General features: G+C 41.4%; 1 protein-coding gene across 1 annotated transcript in view; it reads right to left on the bottom strand.

Moving 5' to 3' along the window:
• Window positions 1-904: 904 nt before the first annotated feature.
• The window catches only part of exoc4 (exocyst complex component 4), a 116,229-nt gene continuing 95,762 nt past the window's right edge, over window positions 905-21,371 (bottom strand). The window contains exons 17-20 of the mRNA XM_030439459.1: window positions 17,645-17,789; window positions 15,712-15,890; window positions 15,237-15,396; window positions 905-3,021 (exon numbers count right to left, since the gene is read on the bottom strand). Of these exons, the coding sequence (XP_030295319.1) occupies window positions 2,784-3,021; window positions 15,237-15,396; window positions 15,712-15,890; window positions 17,645-17,789 (722 nt within the window). The 3' untranslated portion in view covers window positions 905-2,783. The remainder of the gene's footprint in view (window positions 3,022-15,236; window positions 15,397-15,711; window positions 15,891-17,644; window positions 17,790-21,371) is intronic.

Here is a 21,371-nt window from a genome sequence, read left to right as displayed (position 1 = left end):
CAGACTCAAATTCCTCTCTCAAACACTGGTGTCACTTTGGCAAAGAGGTAAAAGGCATGATGAGAGCTAAAATTATAATACATTATGTCCACCACGTGTAATACTTTATAAACCCTGTTATAAATGGTCATGGGTGATCATAAACATTTGTAGTTTTATAAATCAATGCCATATGAATATGTTTATTATGCATTTTAGATATGACCTTCATAGAAAGTGTTGACAAGAAAACAAAACTCAAATTTCTGGCTTAGCTCTGAGTGTTGTCAACATCCCTTTACTTAGGTGGTTGAACCAGTTAGAAGAGAAATTAAAATAATGATTGCCTAGCTCATGGGACTCAGTTAAAAACGATCAATTTTTAAATGTAGCCTTGTAAAAAATGAAGGATTTATTTATATGTTGTTTAAAAGACCTGTCAATCATCATGGGACTACTAAGGTTTCCAATCATGCCTTTTAAATTCTAGCTTCTGGGTCATCCTTTTGCTCAGGACTCCATAAGATATCTCTTATAACACAGGCTTTACAAACCTCAAGCTAAATTCCAACGGATATGAAGTTCGACAACACAAGTCTTCAGGAGGTATGCTGTCTGTTTATTTTTTCTGATTCCACTATGCTGCACTTGAGCACTTCATGCTTCAAACCATGTCACACATCAAATCTGTCAGGTAAAGTACATCATCTAGTGTTGGTTTTGGATCCGTCTCGCTCACATGACATAAGATGGTAACACCCCAGGTGCATCAAAACAGTGATGGACTGTGCTGTCGTGTGTGGAGGACGTGATGCTGCGCATATGATCTCTTGTCTGCTGAACTTCCCCGAATGGAAAATAGGACTGTTATGCATTCACCCTAGAAAGAAGAAAAAAAACAGTACAAAAAACACAAAACAAGACGTGAATTTGAAGGATTTATTTTTTCAGTCTATTAGTGTATGCGTTGACAAATCATGTGTGCTTTAATAAGAGTAATTATCGAGCATTTATATGATGCCACCCAACAATCAGACAGCGGAATAAGGAGGCTGTTTCAACGTGTTCAAGACAAACATATTTTCATGTCAACTTCAAAACATTCATCCTTGAGACACAATCTAACAATGTGCAAAATAAAAGTCCACTGTAAAGAAAAAACATGAAATAAAAAAGCAGATGAGCTAAGGTTTGGCTCTAAGTAAAAACAGAAACTTTATCACATTTGACATATTTCATTCATTCCAGAGTGTACCCAACACATAAGCCTTTGGGACTTCAATCGGTTATGTGTGCACAGTGTGATAACAGTTTAATAGTATCTGTGTTTCATGACACAGTCAGTTAACATTGTATTAAAGTTCCCCATGTATAACATTATAAAAGTAGCTCTGAAGTGAACAGCTGAACGAGCAGATTTTAGATTTTACACCAAGTGTACGTTTCAGAGTGGTAGGCGAGCCCCTCAGCAGCTCGCCGGTTGTTTTCCCATCGATCCCAGCCTATGTGTCATTATGATGGATTGCTCTGTGGGCTTCGGGGAGACCAGCGCTGGGCCCTCTGTATTGACAAGGTTCCTGCTCCCCCTCTCCTCCTCTCGTTAAGTACTTCTCTCCCAAGTTAATGAACTAAAAAACACGGAGGGTTGCAGGGAGGGGAATGATTTGTGATCGCCCCTTGAGTTTATATGTTTAGTTCACCTTAAAAGACTCAGAATTATAATCTTGTATGACTGATGAAATGTATTCCCACACATATTCCTCAACACGCAAAGTCGTTCCACTTGACTTGGAATATAATAGAAATAAACCTTGTTTCAGGGATGGATGAAACTGAAAGCAACAAAAATATCGTCATTACTCAATCTCTTTTTTCAAATTTGTAAAAAAAATAACCTTAATCGACTCGCAACTTTCCACACTAGCCGCACGAGTTTATAGCACAAACTCTACAGGAAAAAAAGACAGATAAACAGATTTTTAACAGCCATAGATATGATACAATTCTCAGCAAGGGAAATCTTTCGGGACCAACCCAAATTGGCAGCAGGCGGGAGATGTGGCCTCATTCAGACAGTCTAATCTGGCATCTGTTATTGCAGACAGAATCAGTGGGCCCATGGGGCTGCCAGGAGAGGAGAGATAGAGGTGTAATTGAGAGCAGCAGTTTAGATCTAATAGGAAAATGAGATGAGATGGGGCCTAAGTTTGGGTGAGTGTCCAAGACAATCGCCTTTTATCTGGCACAGGAGTCATAGCAAGCATGGGGAGGAGGGGGGGGGAATGTTGGAGACAGAGTGCGAGTGCTGCATTTGTCGTGTCTTTTTAAAAAGCGCAAACTGACAATACAGGTTACCTTATGACATAGATACATGGAGAACTATACTTGCAAAGTTTGCAGTTGTGTTGGCTGTCACCTCGCTTCCCAATTAGAGTGAGTCAGTGCGGCATATGCTTATATATATATATATAATATACATGCCCAGAGTTTGGAAGAAATCTGTGTCAACCCTCGACTACAATGACTTTTATCACACCAGGCGAGATAAAATGGAGACGACACACTCTCCATCGACGGATTTCACACATTATGATCTATGTCTAGAGCAAGCCTTTATTTCAGTGTTTTCTAACCCAATTCCCAAGCTTTTCCTCTATCAGTCTTTACTCTCACATATATGACCCAATTATTCACTGCACATACTCCTGCTAGACAGATCTGAGGGAGGGGAATCACAAAATGTGCAGGACAGGTTGGTGATTTCCAGGCAACCGAACCCCCCCCGAACCCTGTCCTGTTTATCTTTACACTGTAGTGATCTTCTTGTCCTTGGTGGCCTGTTTGATGGCCGCCTGCTCACAGATGATCTCCTTCAGCCGCTGCAGCCGGGTGTTTTGGGTGCTCAGGTCCCCTACGCCTGTCTGGCTGCGATGGAGCAAAGACAGAGCGTTGATGTACTCCAGCTCCGTGTAGCGGACGCCCTGGTCCACCACCAGATTCAGCAGCTCATCTGCAGTGTTGTACAGCATCTCGTAGTACTGCCTGAATGGAGAGGTTTGAGGGGGGAAGTGAGAGGGGGGTCGACGGGAGGTTATGGTTGAGGAAAATGAGAAGAGAGAGGAAAAGAGTCGAGAAAAAGGGGGAAGCGAGGGAGAGGAAGAAAAAACAGTTAAAAACACTTTATATTCCTCTGTTTTGCATTTATCCATTGGAGAATCAAATGGAGCAACAACAACAAAGAGGGAAGCACAAAAGCCAAACAAACTGCTGTTGCTGTCAAGCCCAATTTCCTTAAAACCGACTTCAAGGACCTCACCCCTGCCACCACCAAGAGCCAAAGGTAGAGGTAAAACATTCACCGGCTACAAACTAGTGAGACCGCTTTAATGAAACACTGTTGACAGGCCCAAAACAGGAAGGAAGGAGGTGTGTGTGGAATTAATAGCTCTTTAACCAGGACCTAATGCCACTATGGGCCATTTGAAAAAGATCACAGGGTACATACTGATATAGAAAAAGCACAAAGGGTAGGTAAAAAAAAGTGTTGGGATGCAGGACAGACCTTTTTCCCCGCTTTGGGGCAAAACAGATCAAAACTTTGGAGAATATTTGTTTGTGTATTTGAGTGCGTGTGAGCTGCATACATACGTATACTGTACACTGTGTACTCTCAAGGGTCCCTAAGGGGGTTCCAGGGGACCCTCGGCCAAAAGGGGAATCATTTATTTCGCTGTAATTCCATCCAAATATAAAACAACAAATGAAAATGTGACTATTTTGGTCATGGGTTTCATAAATCTTCTGTAATAAAACCCTGGTCTAAGTTGTGTAATTCATCACAGTGAAGATCAAGTCATTTTTGTCAGTTTTACACTGTTTTTTTGCAGCAATTTAGTTAAGTTGCCGAAGTTGTACTCAAAACAAGTGGGGGGCAGCACATCACCAGAGTAACTGCTAAGTGCTGCAAAACACACAAGCATTGTTTTCATTGGTCGACCATGACATAATTAAATAACTAAATAAGTACATGTGATTTAAGGTAGAGTGGCTTGAATGGGTAATACCGTCCTTTTACTTTGACGTGAGATTTAACAGCGTAGTTGTTTAGACGTAGGACTAAAGCTGCTACCATTCTGCTAACATCCTGCTATGCTTCATGTCTAGACGTGGCATTACTGGCTCCCCTTGTAACAAGAGTATCAACTCATGTATAAGCAATTTATGTATTTTAATGAGCTTGTGACACTGAATAGACCCTGAATGTTGGGCAGAAGAAGCTTCCCTTCCTAGTACAAATTGGCCACCATAGCCAAGGGCAGATGCCAGTTACTCAACAGCAGCGGCTGTTGCTGCTTATCAAGCACAGTCGTTGAGATAATTGCAGCTCGGACACGGCTGAAGAAAGGCCTCAGAGGTGGTGGGTCCATCTGATTCCAAATCTTTCTTTGAGCAACAGTAGAAAAAAAGGGTGATTTATAATTATGTCCATCAAAGCATCTCGAGGAAGAAGGTTAAGCTCTCAATTGTGCCAGAGGAAGATGAAAGTAAATGGATTCAAATCTTTAGTGATTTTTGATATGGCACCGTAAAAAGACTCTTGGGTAAGAAAAGATATTTTTATCTCATTTGTTGAGCTCCTCCACCCATCCAAGACCCATTCCCTTCTTGAGATGATCCTTTTCGGTACTAACGAGGCGTTAATGAGCGCTCAGGGAGCTTCTGTTCCAAGGTGTTTTATGTGCTGTCATTTCAGAGATTCTACAGTTGAAAAAAAAAAAAGATGAGGGGTACAATGAATGGGATGGTGATAGAGAGATGCAGGGAATAGGAAAAGAGTGATGGTGGAAGAGATGAGTGACAAATGGCGGTGTATAATATCTGTTTTTTGGCCTTCCCCTTACAAGTAATGCCCTTGGCCAACGAAGCATTTGCATTCTGTCTTACTCTCCATCCTGCTCTCAATTTCTCTCCAAGGTCTTCTTCATTTTTCCATCTCTGAGCTCATTTCAAGAAAAATCTCGTCAATATTGATGAAGGTCACACTGGTTCACTCCTTAACCGGGGGCAAGTGAGAAGTGAGCGGGAAAAAGATGGATCCCACTTGTGGTTCCCTGAGCATATTTGTGTTTGTCTTAATGCAGCAAAACACTCGTTCAAAAGCATTACCATTTAAGTCCCAAGATTGAGCGATTACCTGCACGCTTGAGGCAAATCACCTGGTTATTTGATCTAATGGGGAAAAACAAATATAAGAAAAAATAAGAAAAACATAAAGATTCCTTTTGTTGAGGGGGGACACTTTGAACAGAAGGCTTCCCTCCCTTTGTCCCAATGGGAAACAGCTTAGGAGAGGAAAGCAACTGTCGAACAGAGCAATAAACAGAGAAAAAACTGCACCTAGCTACCTGAAACTGATTCTAACGCTCTGAAAGGGCATGATTTTCAGTGGAGTAGAAGTGTGTTTACAGTTTAGTTTGTTTCTTTTTGGTTCTGCAACTATTTGCTAAGCTATCACATTATTTGGGCTCTACGTTGTACATTGGCGTGATGACAGTGTGTCTCTTTGAGTGATAGATTCGCCTTTTTGTTATAAGCCATGTCCAGTACTACACCCCTCTTTTAGCCAGTTGGCATGAGCAATTAGTCAGCTTTCCTTCGGCTCATGAAAATCAAAATCTTGTGGAAGTCAGTGAATCCATTTGAAAGTTATCCACCTGGCTGTGACAGGCCAGTCAAATTGGCAATCCATCACGCAATATACTGGAGTTAAACCCAATTTTCAAAATTTGTACAAGGAACCTTATAACCCTAATGACTGAAAAGGAGTTGTTTACCTCACTGAGAATTTAGAAGTGTGCAGCCTGTTGTCTGCAGCTCTTTATCTAATAGCTTTTTCTCATTCCATTACTCCACAGACTGTATAAAACTACTCCATGACACATCTAAATTGATCCGCTGCTAATACATGTCCAAAAATGAACGTTGTGTTGCCCTATGAACAGATTTTTGATGAATGATGGCGGTAAGTGCTAAGTCAACTCACGTTCGACCAGTTAAATGCTTTAAATGTGAACCGGTAACTGTAGGAAGTGTTTACTTTGCATTAGCAGTAAATTAACACAGCGCTCTACAGAAAGCTTGGCTATTACAGGTACAGGTCAAAAGCAATTATCAAGACAAACACATACCTTCCTGTACACACTTCATAGCAAATTTCAAAGCATGAACTGTGACCTCAGCCCAGCCAAACAGAGCAACCTATACAGCTGCTGGTTGCTGCTAAAAAGCTTCTACAACAAAGTCTCTCCCTAGTTTTGGTTGGTTTTGTTGAATCTGTGTAGGCTGAAATGACTGACAAGTTTTTAAGACTCTGCTCCCTCTTTCAATTAAGAAAACCCATCTGCTAGAATAGTAAGTTATGCACACAGTGGGAAATTAACAACAGACACCCCTGCTAACAAACAGAAATTAAGACTGTGACCATTTTGACAGGCAGCAAATTCTGTTTGGACATTTTTCTCCTGTTTAATAAAATAAAAACAACCCACAATTTGCCTGACAAAAGAGAAAAAGTAGCCTGAAAGCTTTGGAAACCATCTGTTGATGCAGCAGCCTGCAAGTGGAAATAAAAAAAACACCTCATCACTGCTATAAAACAGGGCTTAACTACAGTATAATAGCAACTATAATTCACTTGGCAGCGATGCATTCGGGACAAATCCCACACAGGATTTGTTAAAGGCATTTCTACTGATGCTCACTTATAACTGATGACGGGCGACTAAACCCACAGTGCAGTTTCGTTCTGTAGCATCTCATATCAAAATAAGTCCACAGTTCGACAGTGTGCTAGACTGTCAGCTGTGTGTGTGTGTGTGTGTGTGTGTGTCTGAGTCGTGAGGACAGCTGGCAATCTGGCCTCTGTTCAGTACAAAGGGGAGGGGGCTGCTTCAGAACAGTGTTTGTGTGTTACCGTGTGTGTGTGTGTCTGTGTGTGTGTGTGTGTGTGTCTATCTTCGTATGTGTCTGAGTGATGTATGTTAGTGTGCGCTGAAAACACTTTCAAACAGTTCATTACCCAAGCAGTTGGAAAGCCATTTGCCAAACAGGGTAAGGGCTGTTAATAAGATTAAAATCTCTTGGCGCCCCACCATCAAGAAAGAACCCCCAGCGACACACCTACGCTTACACACAAAAACGAACACACACACACACACACACACACAAACATTTCTTTTTCATTTGTTAAAGATAGAGCTAGTTAATGAAACCTGCAAAACCAAAGTAAATTGTTGCTTTGTTTGTTCTCTTCCTTAAAGTCTTTATTTATGGACCTCAGTTTCCCTCTCCCTCTCTCTCTCTCTCTCCACACACACACACACACACACACACACACACACACACACACACACACACACACAGTAATTTGACCAATTTCCACCTGCCTCCACCACCAGTCCAATCTAAATGAGAAGAACTTCGTGTGTGTGCACGCAGCAACATGCCTCCATGGAGCACTTTCTATTAAATTTTAATTAGCCGCCCCCCCCTTCCCTCGTATACAAAGAATATTAAGTAGATTTATGGTGCGTGCATGCAGCATAGGCCAGACAGATATGTATGTCAATGGCACTAGAGAGAGAATGAGGGAAAGAGGGACAGCGGGTGGGAAAAAGACAAAGACAGAGAAGAAAACACAAGAATCAGCACAATTCATTCCCCCTCATTTCCAGCGTGTACAATATTAAGGCCATTACAGGCTGCTTCTGTCAGCGCGTTTGGAACAACACATTAGTTAGTGCGGGAGAGATGAGGTGAGGAAGGTGGAGGAGGAGCAGGAAGGTTGAGAGACTCTGTGGATGATCCGCTCCATCAGCTGGAACCTAGACTTGTTGCTGCAGTAACAGATGACGGGGCTACTGACACCACCAACAAGGATCTGTTACAGGACACTGTTTTTTAAAAAGGCATCTTTTTCTCTCTGTTTTGGCTCCCTACCCACATTAAATTGATGTTTTTGGCATCCAAAAACATTGTTTTTCTTAAATGGTCCCCAAAGTTGATACATTTCAAAACCCTGGCTTCCTATTTTAGTGATGAAACAATTTTCCCTGTAAACTATTTTTAAGCCTGGTTCGGGCAAGTTTGGCAGTAAAGTCAAGACTTTTAAAATCTTTTCCTCACCATAAATATGATCACTTCACACCTATCAAATTAATTGCAAACTTTTTGATACTTGATTAATTAGTTTGAGTAAAAAAAAAAGAGTAAATATTCTCTGATTCCAGCTTCTTAAATGTTAATATTTTCAGGTTTCTTTACTTCTCTATGACGGTTAAGTGAACATTTTTGGGTTGTAGTCCAAAAGAAAAGACATTTGAGGACGTCATCTTGAACCTTGGGAGACGCCAATTTACATTTTCACCATTTACATACATTTTATAGACCTAATTACTTATCGAAATTGACTTGAGATAAATCAAGGAAGTAATAATCATAATTTTCAGCCTTATTGGCTTCTCCTCTCCATGTTACACGGTAAGCCAAGCAGCTTTCAATGCGCAGTCCGATTTACTTCTTTCACATTTACGTCAACTCTGTTTACAGAGAGAAATCTTCCCATCGCTGATCCGACAGTCATTATTTTTGACTGCTGTGTGCCTGGAAAACTTGTGTTCCCAGAAAGCCTGTGTCAATACAATTAAATTCAATTTAAAATACTTTTTTTGTCCCCGGGGCGCAATTAAGGGCACGTGGAGCAGTTGTATACAGACACAAACAAGTCAGCATGTTAAGAACACAAGTCTGCACGTTTGTTGCAAAGACACAAACATGTCATCATCTTAGTTACACAGACACAAAACAAGTCAGAAAGAATAAAAAAAAACTAAAAAAGATATTTACAGTATTTACATGAGGTGCAAATTAGCATTGGGGTAGGTTGGGATGTGCATCACCAATGCAAGCTGCGGCAAAACTGCACATCTACTAGGGTTTCTAATATGGTAATTAAGAAGTTAATTATTCTGTTTATTCTGTATGCTTGAAAAACTGATAATAAAATGTAGTTAATGTGAATGCCACCTTATTTTTTAGGAGATGAAAAGTTGCTATGATTTTAGAGTAAGTAAAATGGAAAAAAATTCTTGCAGCACTTTTGTGATACTAGAGTCTTGTCTGGTGCCGACGAGTGAAAGAAGAAACGATTAAGTGACGAGTCCACTAATTGTGCAAATCCCAAATCTTAGTTGATGAAGTCTTTACATCCATCTACCATTTTCAATCTACCCAAAAAAGTCTCTCTCCCTCCAGGGCAGTGCAATTGTCTCTCCTCTGGTAATGAGGAAAGGTCTGCAGAGACACTGAGACTAAAGCTTCATCAGCAAAGACCAGTCCCATCACGCACAGCACACACACATACACACACTCTCACTGGCTTCATCAGCAAAGACCAGCGTCATCACAAACACACACAGACAGCACGGATAGACAGGCTTCATCAGCAAAGACCAGTGTCATCATACTGCATTTTGCGCATGCACGAACAGAAAACAGGAGAAGAGGAAGGGAGGGGCAGGAGGAAGAAGGGGGGGGAGAGAATAACAATTCAGCAGAGGCAGTGCAGGTGGTTGGACGGTAGCAAAAAAGAAAAAAGAGAGTGAGAGAAAAATGAAGCAAAGGGGACTGAGAGAGGAGGAAGAGAGAGATAAAGAGAGAGACACAAGGTGACAGCAAGGGAGGCAGAAGCCGAGCGAAGTGACAGTGTACCGAAGCCAGGCCTAAATACAAACAGTTTTATCTGTTGACACCCACTACCTCCTGACACGGCCGTCAGCTGTACTTATTACCACATTCTCTGTAGACACACCAGCCTGTCACCTCGACACACACACACACACACACACACACACACACACACACACACACACACACACACACACACACACACACACTGGGGTTCAGATATACACACACACACACACCAAAAACCAAAGACAGCTTATTTGCGGATGCGCACACACGGAACCTTAGAGACACGCTGAGGCTGAGGCGGTTCACTTTGGGACTACACAGGGCTGTTGTACAATTCGCACATGTAAACCTACACACATTGGTAATTTCTAGTAGCAGACAGGTGGGTGCGATGGACTGAACTCTGGGGCAGCTCCACATTGAGCCTGTCAGACTGGTGTTTAGCCTAGCTACAGGCTAAGGGGCTCCGAGTTAGCTAGGGATGTTATGACAGCCCCCACAACCTGCCTACACGGGTCACTGGGCAGCTCAGAGCTCCACGGTGTGTATTTGTGGTCGTGAGTAGGTGTTTGTCTGGAAAACATACTTTAGAATGTGTCAGCGCCAGACATAGAAGATATTTACACGGACAAGCAGGTATACATTTGTTTACATCTAGATTTTGTGTAGCACACACAGCATCCGTGGTGTGTGGTACCTGTGCTTTCAGAAGCTTTGTCGACAGGTGTGCTGCAGTAAAAAAAACACAACAATAGAAAAACACCCGTGTGTTTTCAAATTCAGTCAAACACAGGTTTTTCTAATGATCCTATGTTTTGGAAAACCAAGAGAGATGGTTCAAGTCGTACTTCAGCCAGCCACCAGAGCTGAAACTATTAGTCCATCAAGAGGACGTGTAGCATCAGTATGCGCACAGAGCATAATAGAACTTGATAACAGGAAAAAGACAAACAAAAAGTTGCAAATACTTGCATCACTTAAAAAACTAAAAACAAACAGTTTTTCAAGGTTTTTCATCACTTGCTAACTTAGCTGGGCAGCAAACAATACGTGCTGAGATTCTAATTGCAGTGAAAACTAATTATGCTAGATCTGTATTTATTTAAGGTTATTAAATCTTCTGCCAGACCAGAATTTCTCAATAGGCTGGAGTGGACTGTTGCCAGGCGACACAAAGTTTTGTTGATGTGTTTTCTTGGCAACTATGTGGCATCTGGGCTTTTCAAAATAAAAGCACCCCCTTTATCTCATCTCTGCATTTGTCAAGAAAACCAGAAAACAGCATAAAGAGAGGACGAGAATGAGAGAGAGAGAGAGGGAGGTGGACATGTAGGACAATGAGAGGAGATCAATGCAGTGACATGGTTGAAGGTGCAGTCAATACAGAGACACACATGCTTGCACACAGTACACACAGATGTGACATTGCAGTGACACACAGTTCTGCAGAACAGGCACGAGCCGCTGAACTGTTTCTGAGCAGATGGTCTGTGTGTGTCAGTGTTGAGCTGTGTGTACGCGTTGTGTGGATGTTTGACCTTGACCCATGAGCTTATATCGCTGCCAAACTTCTGACTGAGAGACAAGAGACTGCCATAGGACCTTGCCATACCAACACAGACGCTCACACTCACACATAAATGAGTACTCACACCCTCTGCAACCTTAACAATTGACATACTGTAGGTGTTACACTATCTATAAACATGGAGACATCCACAGGGTGGCACTGTTTCCCCATCCTTCTTCACAATCCAAGAGAGAGAGGATTGAGTGAGTGTGAGTGCGTCTGTGTGTGTGCGTGTGTGTGTGCGTGTCTTCATGAGTTCTGCAGTGCTGGTTACCGGGCCTCTCCTTAGTTTTAACTCAGATCAATGGTTATTACTGTGCCCTTGTCCAGGCCTTTCTCGCCTCTCCCTTTCCCACACAGGCACTCAGAGGCAAAATACAGCCAAAACACACTCACGCGCACACACACGCGCGAACACACACACACACACACACACACACACACACACACACACACACATACAGGAACATAAAAGCACACACATTGGCAAGCATCTGCAGCCTTCCACAAAAGCCAGCTTCCTGCTGCGATTACTTTCTTTCCTCATTTTGCTCTTGTTTCTCCATAGGTGGTAATAAAATAGTGATGAATATTCTGTTCTTAGCATCTCTTCATCAGACTGTTTTTTTTACTACTTATAATTCTGCCTGGCCAATGTTAGTCTTTTCAACATCTTAACAACAAAACTGTTTCAAAATGTTTGACACACAGTGTGTGTGTAAGAAACTCAAAAAACATTAATCACCTGGAGTCTATCCTTCAAAATCTATGACATATTTAGGATTCAGCTGCTTTGTCAATCTGGGCTATTTTTCTATTATATATTCTAGGAAATAAGAGAAATTAGATGTCCACCATGGGTTTGTTTACGACCATTTTGAAGCCTCGAGTCTGACATGGGGCCATCACAATCTTGGTTTACTGGAGCCAGAAGTGACCATATTTGAACAAGAAGGTGGAGCTGCTTATGATATTCTGATTGGGAGTGAGAACCTGAGGACATGCCGTGGTAGTCACTTGTCAATCACAAGGTAGCCATGCCCCCAAGCATACCAAGGTTTATCATCTATTTGACTCTAAATGGGACCATCCTTTGCAAAATGAAAATCATCCTGTATTGAAGAAGACTTGAAACTATTGATTGAGACCATAAACTTATCAGGACACTGCTTACTGATGGAATAAATCAAGTGAGAAATACATTTTTTGCCTACATACAATCAGACTTCCCTTTGAAACCAGTGGAGTTGCCCCCTGCTGGATATTGGAACAACTGCAGCTTCAAGGCACTTCAGTTACAGATGCAGAAACGACATCCATATTTTATACAGTAAATGGCTGTTGCACTTCATTAAAAAGACATGATCTGTCGGAGGGGCTGAAACACTTACATAATATTTCTTCTAGATCATTTCCTTTTTACAATGCTCCATTTAATAAGCTCATGTAACCTCGGCCAGAAAGATTATTTCAGATTTCAGAAGGTTTTACAGGTAATATGACAATGCACATGCTGTGTACAGTCTGCTGTGTATGTTATGATTAAACCATGTTAGAAGTGTTAATATATTAGAGTCTACTGAAAAGGAAGCCTAGGCATATCATTTGTGGCTTTTTGGTAACCCTAAAATGCAGAATTTAACTTTATTCATATCAGCATATTTTCTAATATGGTCACCTCAGCTTGCAGGTGTGAGCTGCGTAGCACACTTTATGAATATTCATATCCTAAACATAAATATGGTGATTTCAAAATGTTGATTGGCTTGGCTGAGTTTGTGTGCATGGATGAGAGCGAGGGCTACATATTACATGTGCGTATGAGGTTGCTTGCATGTGTGTGTTCGCAAGAGTTGGTGTGTCTCGGAGCCGGAGGCCAGCCAATCCGAAAAGCCATGAATTTGTAAACAATGTGCTCTGCAATTCCCAATCAACACCTCCACACCGCCCACGCCTCGTAATCAGTGAGAGCGGCAGAAAGAGAGAAAAGACACAAGAGCCATCACTGGCATTTCTCCATAATCAAAGTTGACAGAGGGTAGAAATAACATACTAATCAATGGTCCTCTACATCCAGTACAGTTCAGGTCATTTCAGTTTACTTGTTTTGTTTTTTCTTTTGTCCTGAAGGGAAAACTTGGCTTGCAATACCGGCGTACTGTATTACACATGTCCAAACACAGACAGCACATAGACCACCGCTCTTAGATCTAAGATCTAAGAGCTGTGAAAAGAAGCTAATTAACCCAACATGGCAGAAATGGGAAAACACATTTTATGACAACAAATATTAACAGTGAAAAGGTTAACAGAAGTGTGTTAACAGCTAGTTGACATGTTGTCAAGAGAACCTGAATGTTGGCTTTTCAGCAGGTCTTTACAGCAAAATATCTGATAAAGTAAGGAGCATGTCAAAAAGCTTGTGTTTTTGGAACAATATTAAATGATAAATTATAAATAAATGCCAGGACTGGGGAACAAACACGAATATCTCGATAATCTTTACCTAATATTTTAATACAAAAAGAATATCGTGGGGGATGACTATTGGCACTTTCACAAAATATTAACACAATTACGCTTCTTCCTTTTGCTTTTGAGAATGGAAAGCCACTGATACACATCGACAGCTGGAAACAATGTGGTACTATTTGAAAAGCAACTTAAAAAAGTTTTCTCTCATACTTTCCGCCTCATTTTGTTCCCTTTCTCTCTGCCTGTACCCTTCTCGCTTTCATCTCTCACTCTACTGTACTCCATTTTCTATCAATGCCCTCTTCTACAAGTCAATTTAATGCCTTTTCCTGTGTAAGACATCATTTCTATAACTTCCTTTCACTTTTTTTTTTTTTTTTTTCAATTTTCCTCCCCCTAAGCCCTCCCTTCCTTCTCCATCACCCCTGCTCTCACACATTCTCTCCTGTCAAGGACACAAGCTTCTGAAAGAGAAAAAAAAAATATCACATGAATACTATGAATCATGCTTCTTCTCCCTTTCTGCCCTCCCGTTCCCTCCCTCTTTTTCACAAAGATATCTGAGCGCTGATTTCCCCCAAGCCTGTCAGGGCTGGACAGCACTGGGCACCAGCAGGTAGACTCACAAAATCTAAACGTATGAATAAGAAATAAACACCAACAACTGCGCACACACACAAACACACACGCACACACACACACACACACACACACACACACACACACACACACACAGGCACACAGTGTGGTTGACAATCTGTTTGACCATCTGTCTGCCTCTTGCATCAACATAGTTGCTGTCTGAACTTGAAGACACTGTGCACGCCTGGACAGATACATCGACTGATTAAACTGAAAAACTTATCATCAGCCAGTAAGTGTTATTCAACTTTTTATTTGATGCAGGATTTAGAAATATTACACAGATGATCCTCCTTTGGTTCCAACACATGAATATGTCTTAATTTTAATAGGAGATGAAGAAAATGGCCTGAGGATTTTAGAGACGGGGCTCTACAAATACCAGACATTGAAATGTAATGCTTTTTTAAAGATGTTTTTTGATGTGTTCTCTGAGTACTAATGCATGTAAACCTTTTCTAGTAGTAACCTAAAACAAAATGATGAACCTGACAATGAGCATAATATGTCTCCTTTAATCCTGCCATCAAGTAAGTGAGGCTATGTAAAAGGAGAGCTTCACTCACTTTGACGAAAAGTAATTAAAGGATGGATAAATGAAATTAGATAATATGTCTATGTCTTAAAATTGAATTCAAGGCTTTTTAAGGACCCGCAGATGCCCTGCAGCTAGTTAGTCCAAGCTTAAGCACCTTAAGAAACTTAAACTGGTGAATATACAAGTAAATGGCTTCTGGTTGAACCCAGAAAAACAGCTCCAGGTCAACTTCACAAACTTACGTACTACATATGTACACATACGTGACAAGATTCTTACCTGGCAAAGTCGAGATCGGCCTCCCTAGACATGGTGATGTTGGTGAGGTTCTGTTGCAGGACAAATATGTTTCTGCACATCTTCTTAATACCAGACTCGCTGATCCTTTTAAAGTACTGAGCTCCGTTAATCAGAATACAGGAGATCAGATGGCCAAGACCTAGTGAGAGGGAAGATCAGAATTAGAATTCCTTTATTTTCCCATAAACTGGGAAATTTGTTTGCCACAGCAGCCGAAGGACAGAATATTACAAAAAAGACAAAAAATAAACAATAAACTTAAAAAGGTAAGAAACCGAATAGACTTGTATATACATATAATAATGATATTGTACAAAGTTAACATGTAATTATATACAGTGTGGCAGTGAATTTTTTGGATGAATGATGATAATGATGATGATGATAACGGTCGTCTGATCAAGCAGAATTAACAGAATGGAAGGCCATAGAAGAAGAGAGGCTCCGTGCTGACCTTCAAAGATGTACTGGAATTTGTGCTGCTGCAGGGCTGCCCCCATGGCCTCCTCGATGGCCGAGACGTCCTTGTTTAGTTTCACCACCAGAGGGTCATAGTCCATGCTCTCCACATTAGCCACAATGGCATAATTGCCTTGCTTAGTGAGGGGGATCAGGTAATGGAAGCAATGCACCCTGGGATTGAGACGTGTAATGATGGTAAGGTTGAGGGAAAGAAAAGAGAAAGAGGAAAATTAGATGTTGAAGAATATTTTTTTCATTAAACATACACCTGAAGTTCACTGTTGATATTCTGACACTGACAATGACCTGTGCAGAGTTTCAAAACATTACGGGGAAAGAGATGGAAAGAAAAAGAAAGGAGGTAAGTATGAGGTGTATAATTCTCTGTCTTTAGAGTAGAACAGAATAAGAAGTGGGCACTGAGTGCTTTCACTTCTCAAGCCTTTCTATGTTTAGAGTACTCATAATTTATCCACCTATTCAGCTACCAATACATGGACAGTATTCAGGAAATCTGATTAGTTGAGGTCAAACTGGAGAGCACAATGCTGAATATAGCTGTACAACTATTAAAAGGTACAATAAGGCTTAAACGTGTTGAAATAAAAAAGCCTGAGGATTTCTGTGAGTCATATTCATACTGACAGTCCTCTATTTTGTCTATGAAAGCATTTCATTTCATTTTGATGATGTATACCAGAGAAGCTCATCTTCATGTCTTAATGCCTGAAATGATGAAGTTTAGATGTTGCAGAATCCATTTTATCTAGATTTCTTTTTAATGAAGATGTGGTACAAACAACAGTAAGCAGCTCTAGTGGATTGTTGGTAAAGAACCTTGCTCAAGCCAGTCACAGCACAGTAAGACGTAACTCAATGGAACGGTCTTGGTGAAAAGAATAATGCTCTCTGAGCCAGACTCATGATCGTCACAGGGGATTTACAGCTGCCCCGACTCCAGTATATAGGAGCTTATCCTTTAACAAAATGGGACTTCTCTGTGTCCATTTAAAGACATCTACACCTGGGTCTGAGGTCATTTAGGTCCACAGACGGCTCATTTCAGTCTAGACTTAAGTCAATACTCTCATAATTCTATAATCACAGTGCCCTGAGCAGAAAGGTATAAAACGATATGAGTGGATGTCTCTTCACCCTAAGGCGAAGCCAACAACTACACCACATTTTCAATGCCTCCATCACACTTCTTTATCTCTCTATTCAATCATTCTCGCATTTAGCTACTGTATCTCCCTTCTTTAACCCCCAACCATTAGTTTAACCTCCATACTCATCACTCTCCTCCTCCACTCCCCTCACCTCCCCTCTTCCTCTCTTCCTCATGGCTTCATTTAGCTGGTACCATTATCAGGGGAAATTCGCTAGATGGGGAGAGTCAATGGAGTGTAGCATATAGCTAGACATCAGCCTCAGGGAGGGTTTTCTACTGAAATCATAAACAATATTGCATAAGCTACACAATAGTCTACAGGGAAATAGTGGTACATGGAGGGATGGGAGGAAGGGGCGATGATGGAGGACTATAAGTGGTTGTGGGAGGAGAAAGTATATGGTGTGGTAAATTAACTTGGATATTGACATTTGAAACACGTACTCAAGATGTGGAAAAAATTCTTTAACTTGGGGTAGAAGTGTGATGCCACTGGTACTTTTAGTCCACAGAAGTTAGACATCCTTTAAGCTTGTGATGTAATATCAAGATGCCACCTGCTGTAACCCAAAACAACATTGTCCAGCTTGAGAAATACCAAAGTTACCCTTACCATTGACGTTAGAGCATTCAAAATGGTTCTGCCAGAGAAATATGAGGCTAACCGTCACCTCAAAGTGGAACAGCAGCATGATTAAGATGTGTGTGTTGTCATTTCTGTTTAGTGTCAGTGGGGTTTTTCTCTTCTGCATACCTGACCTCCAGGTGCAATACTAGGAGACAGCGGTCTGCAATGTCCTGGAAACCCCTGGACAGGTCGCTTAGGGTCTGGAGGATCTGCTCCCTGCTCCGTTCACTTTCACCGATGACCTGGCTGTCTGCTGAGCAGTGGGACGCACCTAGAAGAAAAGAACACACAGGAAGGCAAATTATTAACAAACAAAACTGTACCAAACAGTGATAGCAGAAGTGAGTAGAAGAACCATTCTGTAACTAGCGGAACCAGGATTAAGATTAAATGTCCGGATTCCGTTGAAGAGTCTGAAAAGTCCCCCCAGCTCAAGAAGTGCAGCTCTATGGTTGACTTTGACCTCTGACCCCTACGACTGTGTCAAACAATCATTGTTACTGTGATCTGTATGTGCTCACAAACTGTGCTGTGCTCCAAGGTAATATGCATGTGTTGTCATTTCATGTGTGCGACGTACACTTCCCGAGTCCTTCAGCACGATCTTGTACTTTCTTCTCGTCACTTGTGCTGAGACAGCAGGGGCATGTGTCAGTGCGCTGCATTGTAAACCACACAAAAGACTTGTGAGTGTGCGTGTGTGAAAAGAGAGAGAGCCAGGGAGCACAAGAGCATGATGAGTGTATATAAATTCAGCCCGGTGTAGATCAATGGCCATAAATTAGCAAGGGGAGGAAAGGGAGAGAAATTGGCCCCGTCACTCATATGTAAGTCTATTTGGTCAATGAGGCGAGTGTTTGTGTGCGCGTATGTGTGTGTGTGTGTGTGTACGAAGAGTGACTGTTGAGCAGGAGAATGCAGGGGTCCACGATCGATGTGCCGCAGTCAAAGCCAGCTCCCCAGTTACTCTTCCTGCCCTTCCGAAGGTCACACATGCATGCACGAAGGCGCGCACACACACACACACACACACACACACACACACACACACACACAGAGGGAGGGACAGACTGGCAGCAAGTCTGAACGAAGGCCGAAATAACCTGCTCATTTGTCTTCCCTCTCCATGACTAATACTTTTGACTGATATTCCCCAAAGCAGAGTATGACACAGGCATTTCACTCTAAAGTTGTTGGATTCACAAAACACATTAAAAGTAGATTTACACTTAATGGAAGGCATCTAAAAATGTTTCCGTTTTCATTGTTTCTTTCTCTCATTCTTACTTTGAGGGCTAGCTTAAACCCATAAGTCTGCTGGAGTAGCACATGTGCAGTCCTATGACCTGGAACAAGTTAACAAGTAGGTTAACTCGCTTTGTGTCTAACTGAATGAATTCAAGCTTAAAGACGTTCACCTCCAGATGCAGATATAAATCTTACTCAAACAGTGGTCTTAAAACCTCTAGGAACTTCATTTGTTGACATGATATAGAAAGTGATGTTGATTTCACAAGCAGTTAATGTCTGGGACATCACCAGCTTAACTGATGCAATTAGTTAACACACCTGTAATTTATTAGCTGTTGTTTCCTTTCACCATACTGCACCTCATGGTGGTTTTAAAGTAAAACTAAAAGCTTAAATCTGTATTCCAAAAGGGGACTAACTTGTCATTTAACACTCACATTAAAGAGACTACCTATGTTCAGCACCTTACTGTACACGTAGTACTACACAGTTTGAATTCAAAGTACTTTCATGCTGTTTTACATGGTGAGTGCTTCGATGCGTCCATGTTTGCACATGGAGAATATATGCTTCCGTCCCTACTATTCCAGTTACTTTGAATTAACCCCCGGATAAGATGAGAGCCCATTGGCCAAAGCTAACAGCAGTCAGGTATATGCCACGGCCATCCAATCAACAAAGCAAATACACTTGCGGGTGTGATGTGACACCTTTGTGACAGCTGCTCTTATTGCCCGTGTGTCTGACATAAAGAGATAAAGGTTAAAGATTGTATTTCTTATTAAAATGTGTGCATGAGACGTGCAGAAGTGCTGAATGTATGTGCTGTATGTAAAAACTTATCTGGTTAATTATCTGTCTTACTGAGTAAACCTCTCAATAATGTGTGTGGGAGGACACTGCAGTGCAGAGTCATTTGCAGAACTTGCAGGCAGTTAATACTGTAACAGACATCGTGTTTCAAGTCCAAGTCCTGCAGTGGAAAGGACTTTGAATCTGGCTTAAGGGAACAGTTCATCCACAAATTAAAATCCAGTCATTATCTCCTCTCCGCCAAGTGAGTTTTGTGGTGTGCAAAGAAAACTGTTCAGGGATTTCATTTCTTATAAAATCCTGTGTTTTTGTATCAATTATAAATTCTAAATAAAAACCTATAAGTTTATCACTTCCCACTCAACAAAGTTGGAGGCAAACCAAAACATATGGGTCTTCCTTTCTTTTATTGAAAATCAGTTTCATTGTTACCACAGCTGGAACCACCACTGTGAGTTCTAGAACAATTAGGTGGTAGGTTGGCTACATTAGACATATAATAAGTGTATATTTTTTGTCAAACTGTGAGAGAGCAAAGCCAAGACTGTCTTACCTCAAAAGAGTACTCTACCACTGCACAGACTGCATGAGTTTGACTGTTAGTTTGGGGTTTCTTTGAAGAAAAAGTCAAACAGTGTATAAATCCATATATTTACATGAGTAACTGCCTCTTCCATTAGTAGAAAACAGAGTGCAGAGGATTAGATCTTTAGGTTGGGGTATCGATATATTAATCCAGCTAAATGAGCCACAGGAACAACAAACATGATTGGTCTTAACAGAAAAAATCCACATTGATTTCTCAAGGGAGCCGAGCATAATGACATTAATCAACTTCATTTGATTGTATTTAGCGGATGCTGTTCATTCTCCCTGTTCACCTAATCAGATTATTAATAGATACAGGATGCAACACTGAAACGTAATACTGGTACTCAAACTAGAAGCCACAACAAAACAGCGGAGTAATCTGAAAGCAGCATTTAATGATCTGAGACATTATTATAGAATGGAATGCAACAACATCAACAAGTGTTCGTGCAGCTAGCAGTGCGCTGACTGTTTATACAGATATAAAACTGTCACTTTGGGCTTCATTGAACATTTATTTTAAGCCCCTGACAAAAGGTACATGTATACCTTCTGATATAGACCATTTTGTTCTCAGTCTGCCTCTTTCCTTCTCTAAGTTTGGGGTTCTGTTGTGTCTAAGAGAGAGCGAGAGCATTTCACTTGGTCTCCCTGTGGGAGTGTTTCCCCTCCAAGTATGTGTATATGTGCACACAGGCACGTTCATGTGCGTGCATGTGTGTGTGTGTGTGTGTGAAAGTGACTCGAAGGCTTCTGTTTCCTCTCATGTGCATTACACTCACTCACTTTGGCAGCATAAAGGGAAAAAAAGGGCTCGCTATGGCACACACTGCTGGAGGTCTCTCCGGGGGGTGTTTTGTGAAACACACACACAAGCCCAAAAAACACGCGTGCACAGATACACACAGAAACGCAGACACACACACAGATTCCTGCCGCCACCCCCAACCCGCGCTGCTTTGATGATGCGAGGGAGACGTCGCAGCATGGGGGGCACCATTAGAGTCAGGGACAGACGGGCGAAAGGAGACGACTCATTGGTCCTGACTGACAACTTTCTTGTTCTCTTTTTTCTCTCTGTGCTGATTAAATGTGAGGATATGTATGTGCTTGTCGTGTATCTATTTATGCACTCATATGTAGGCATGTCCCTGTGTGTGTGCGCGTGTGCACATGTTAGCTGCGCTTATCCAATTAT

The sequence above is a fragment of the Sparus aurata genome, chromosome 14 (genome assembly GCF_900880675.1).
Source record: "Sparus aurata chromosome 14, fSpaAur1.1, whole genome shotgun sequence".
NCBI lineage: Eukaryota > Metazoa > Chordata > Actinopteri > Spariformes > Sparidae > Sparus > Sparus aurata.
The sequence above is the reverse complement of the archived record's forward strand: the minus strand, read 5'-3'. Positions and strand labels throughout refer to the sequence as shown.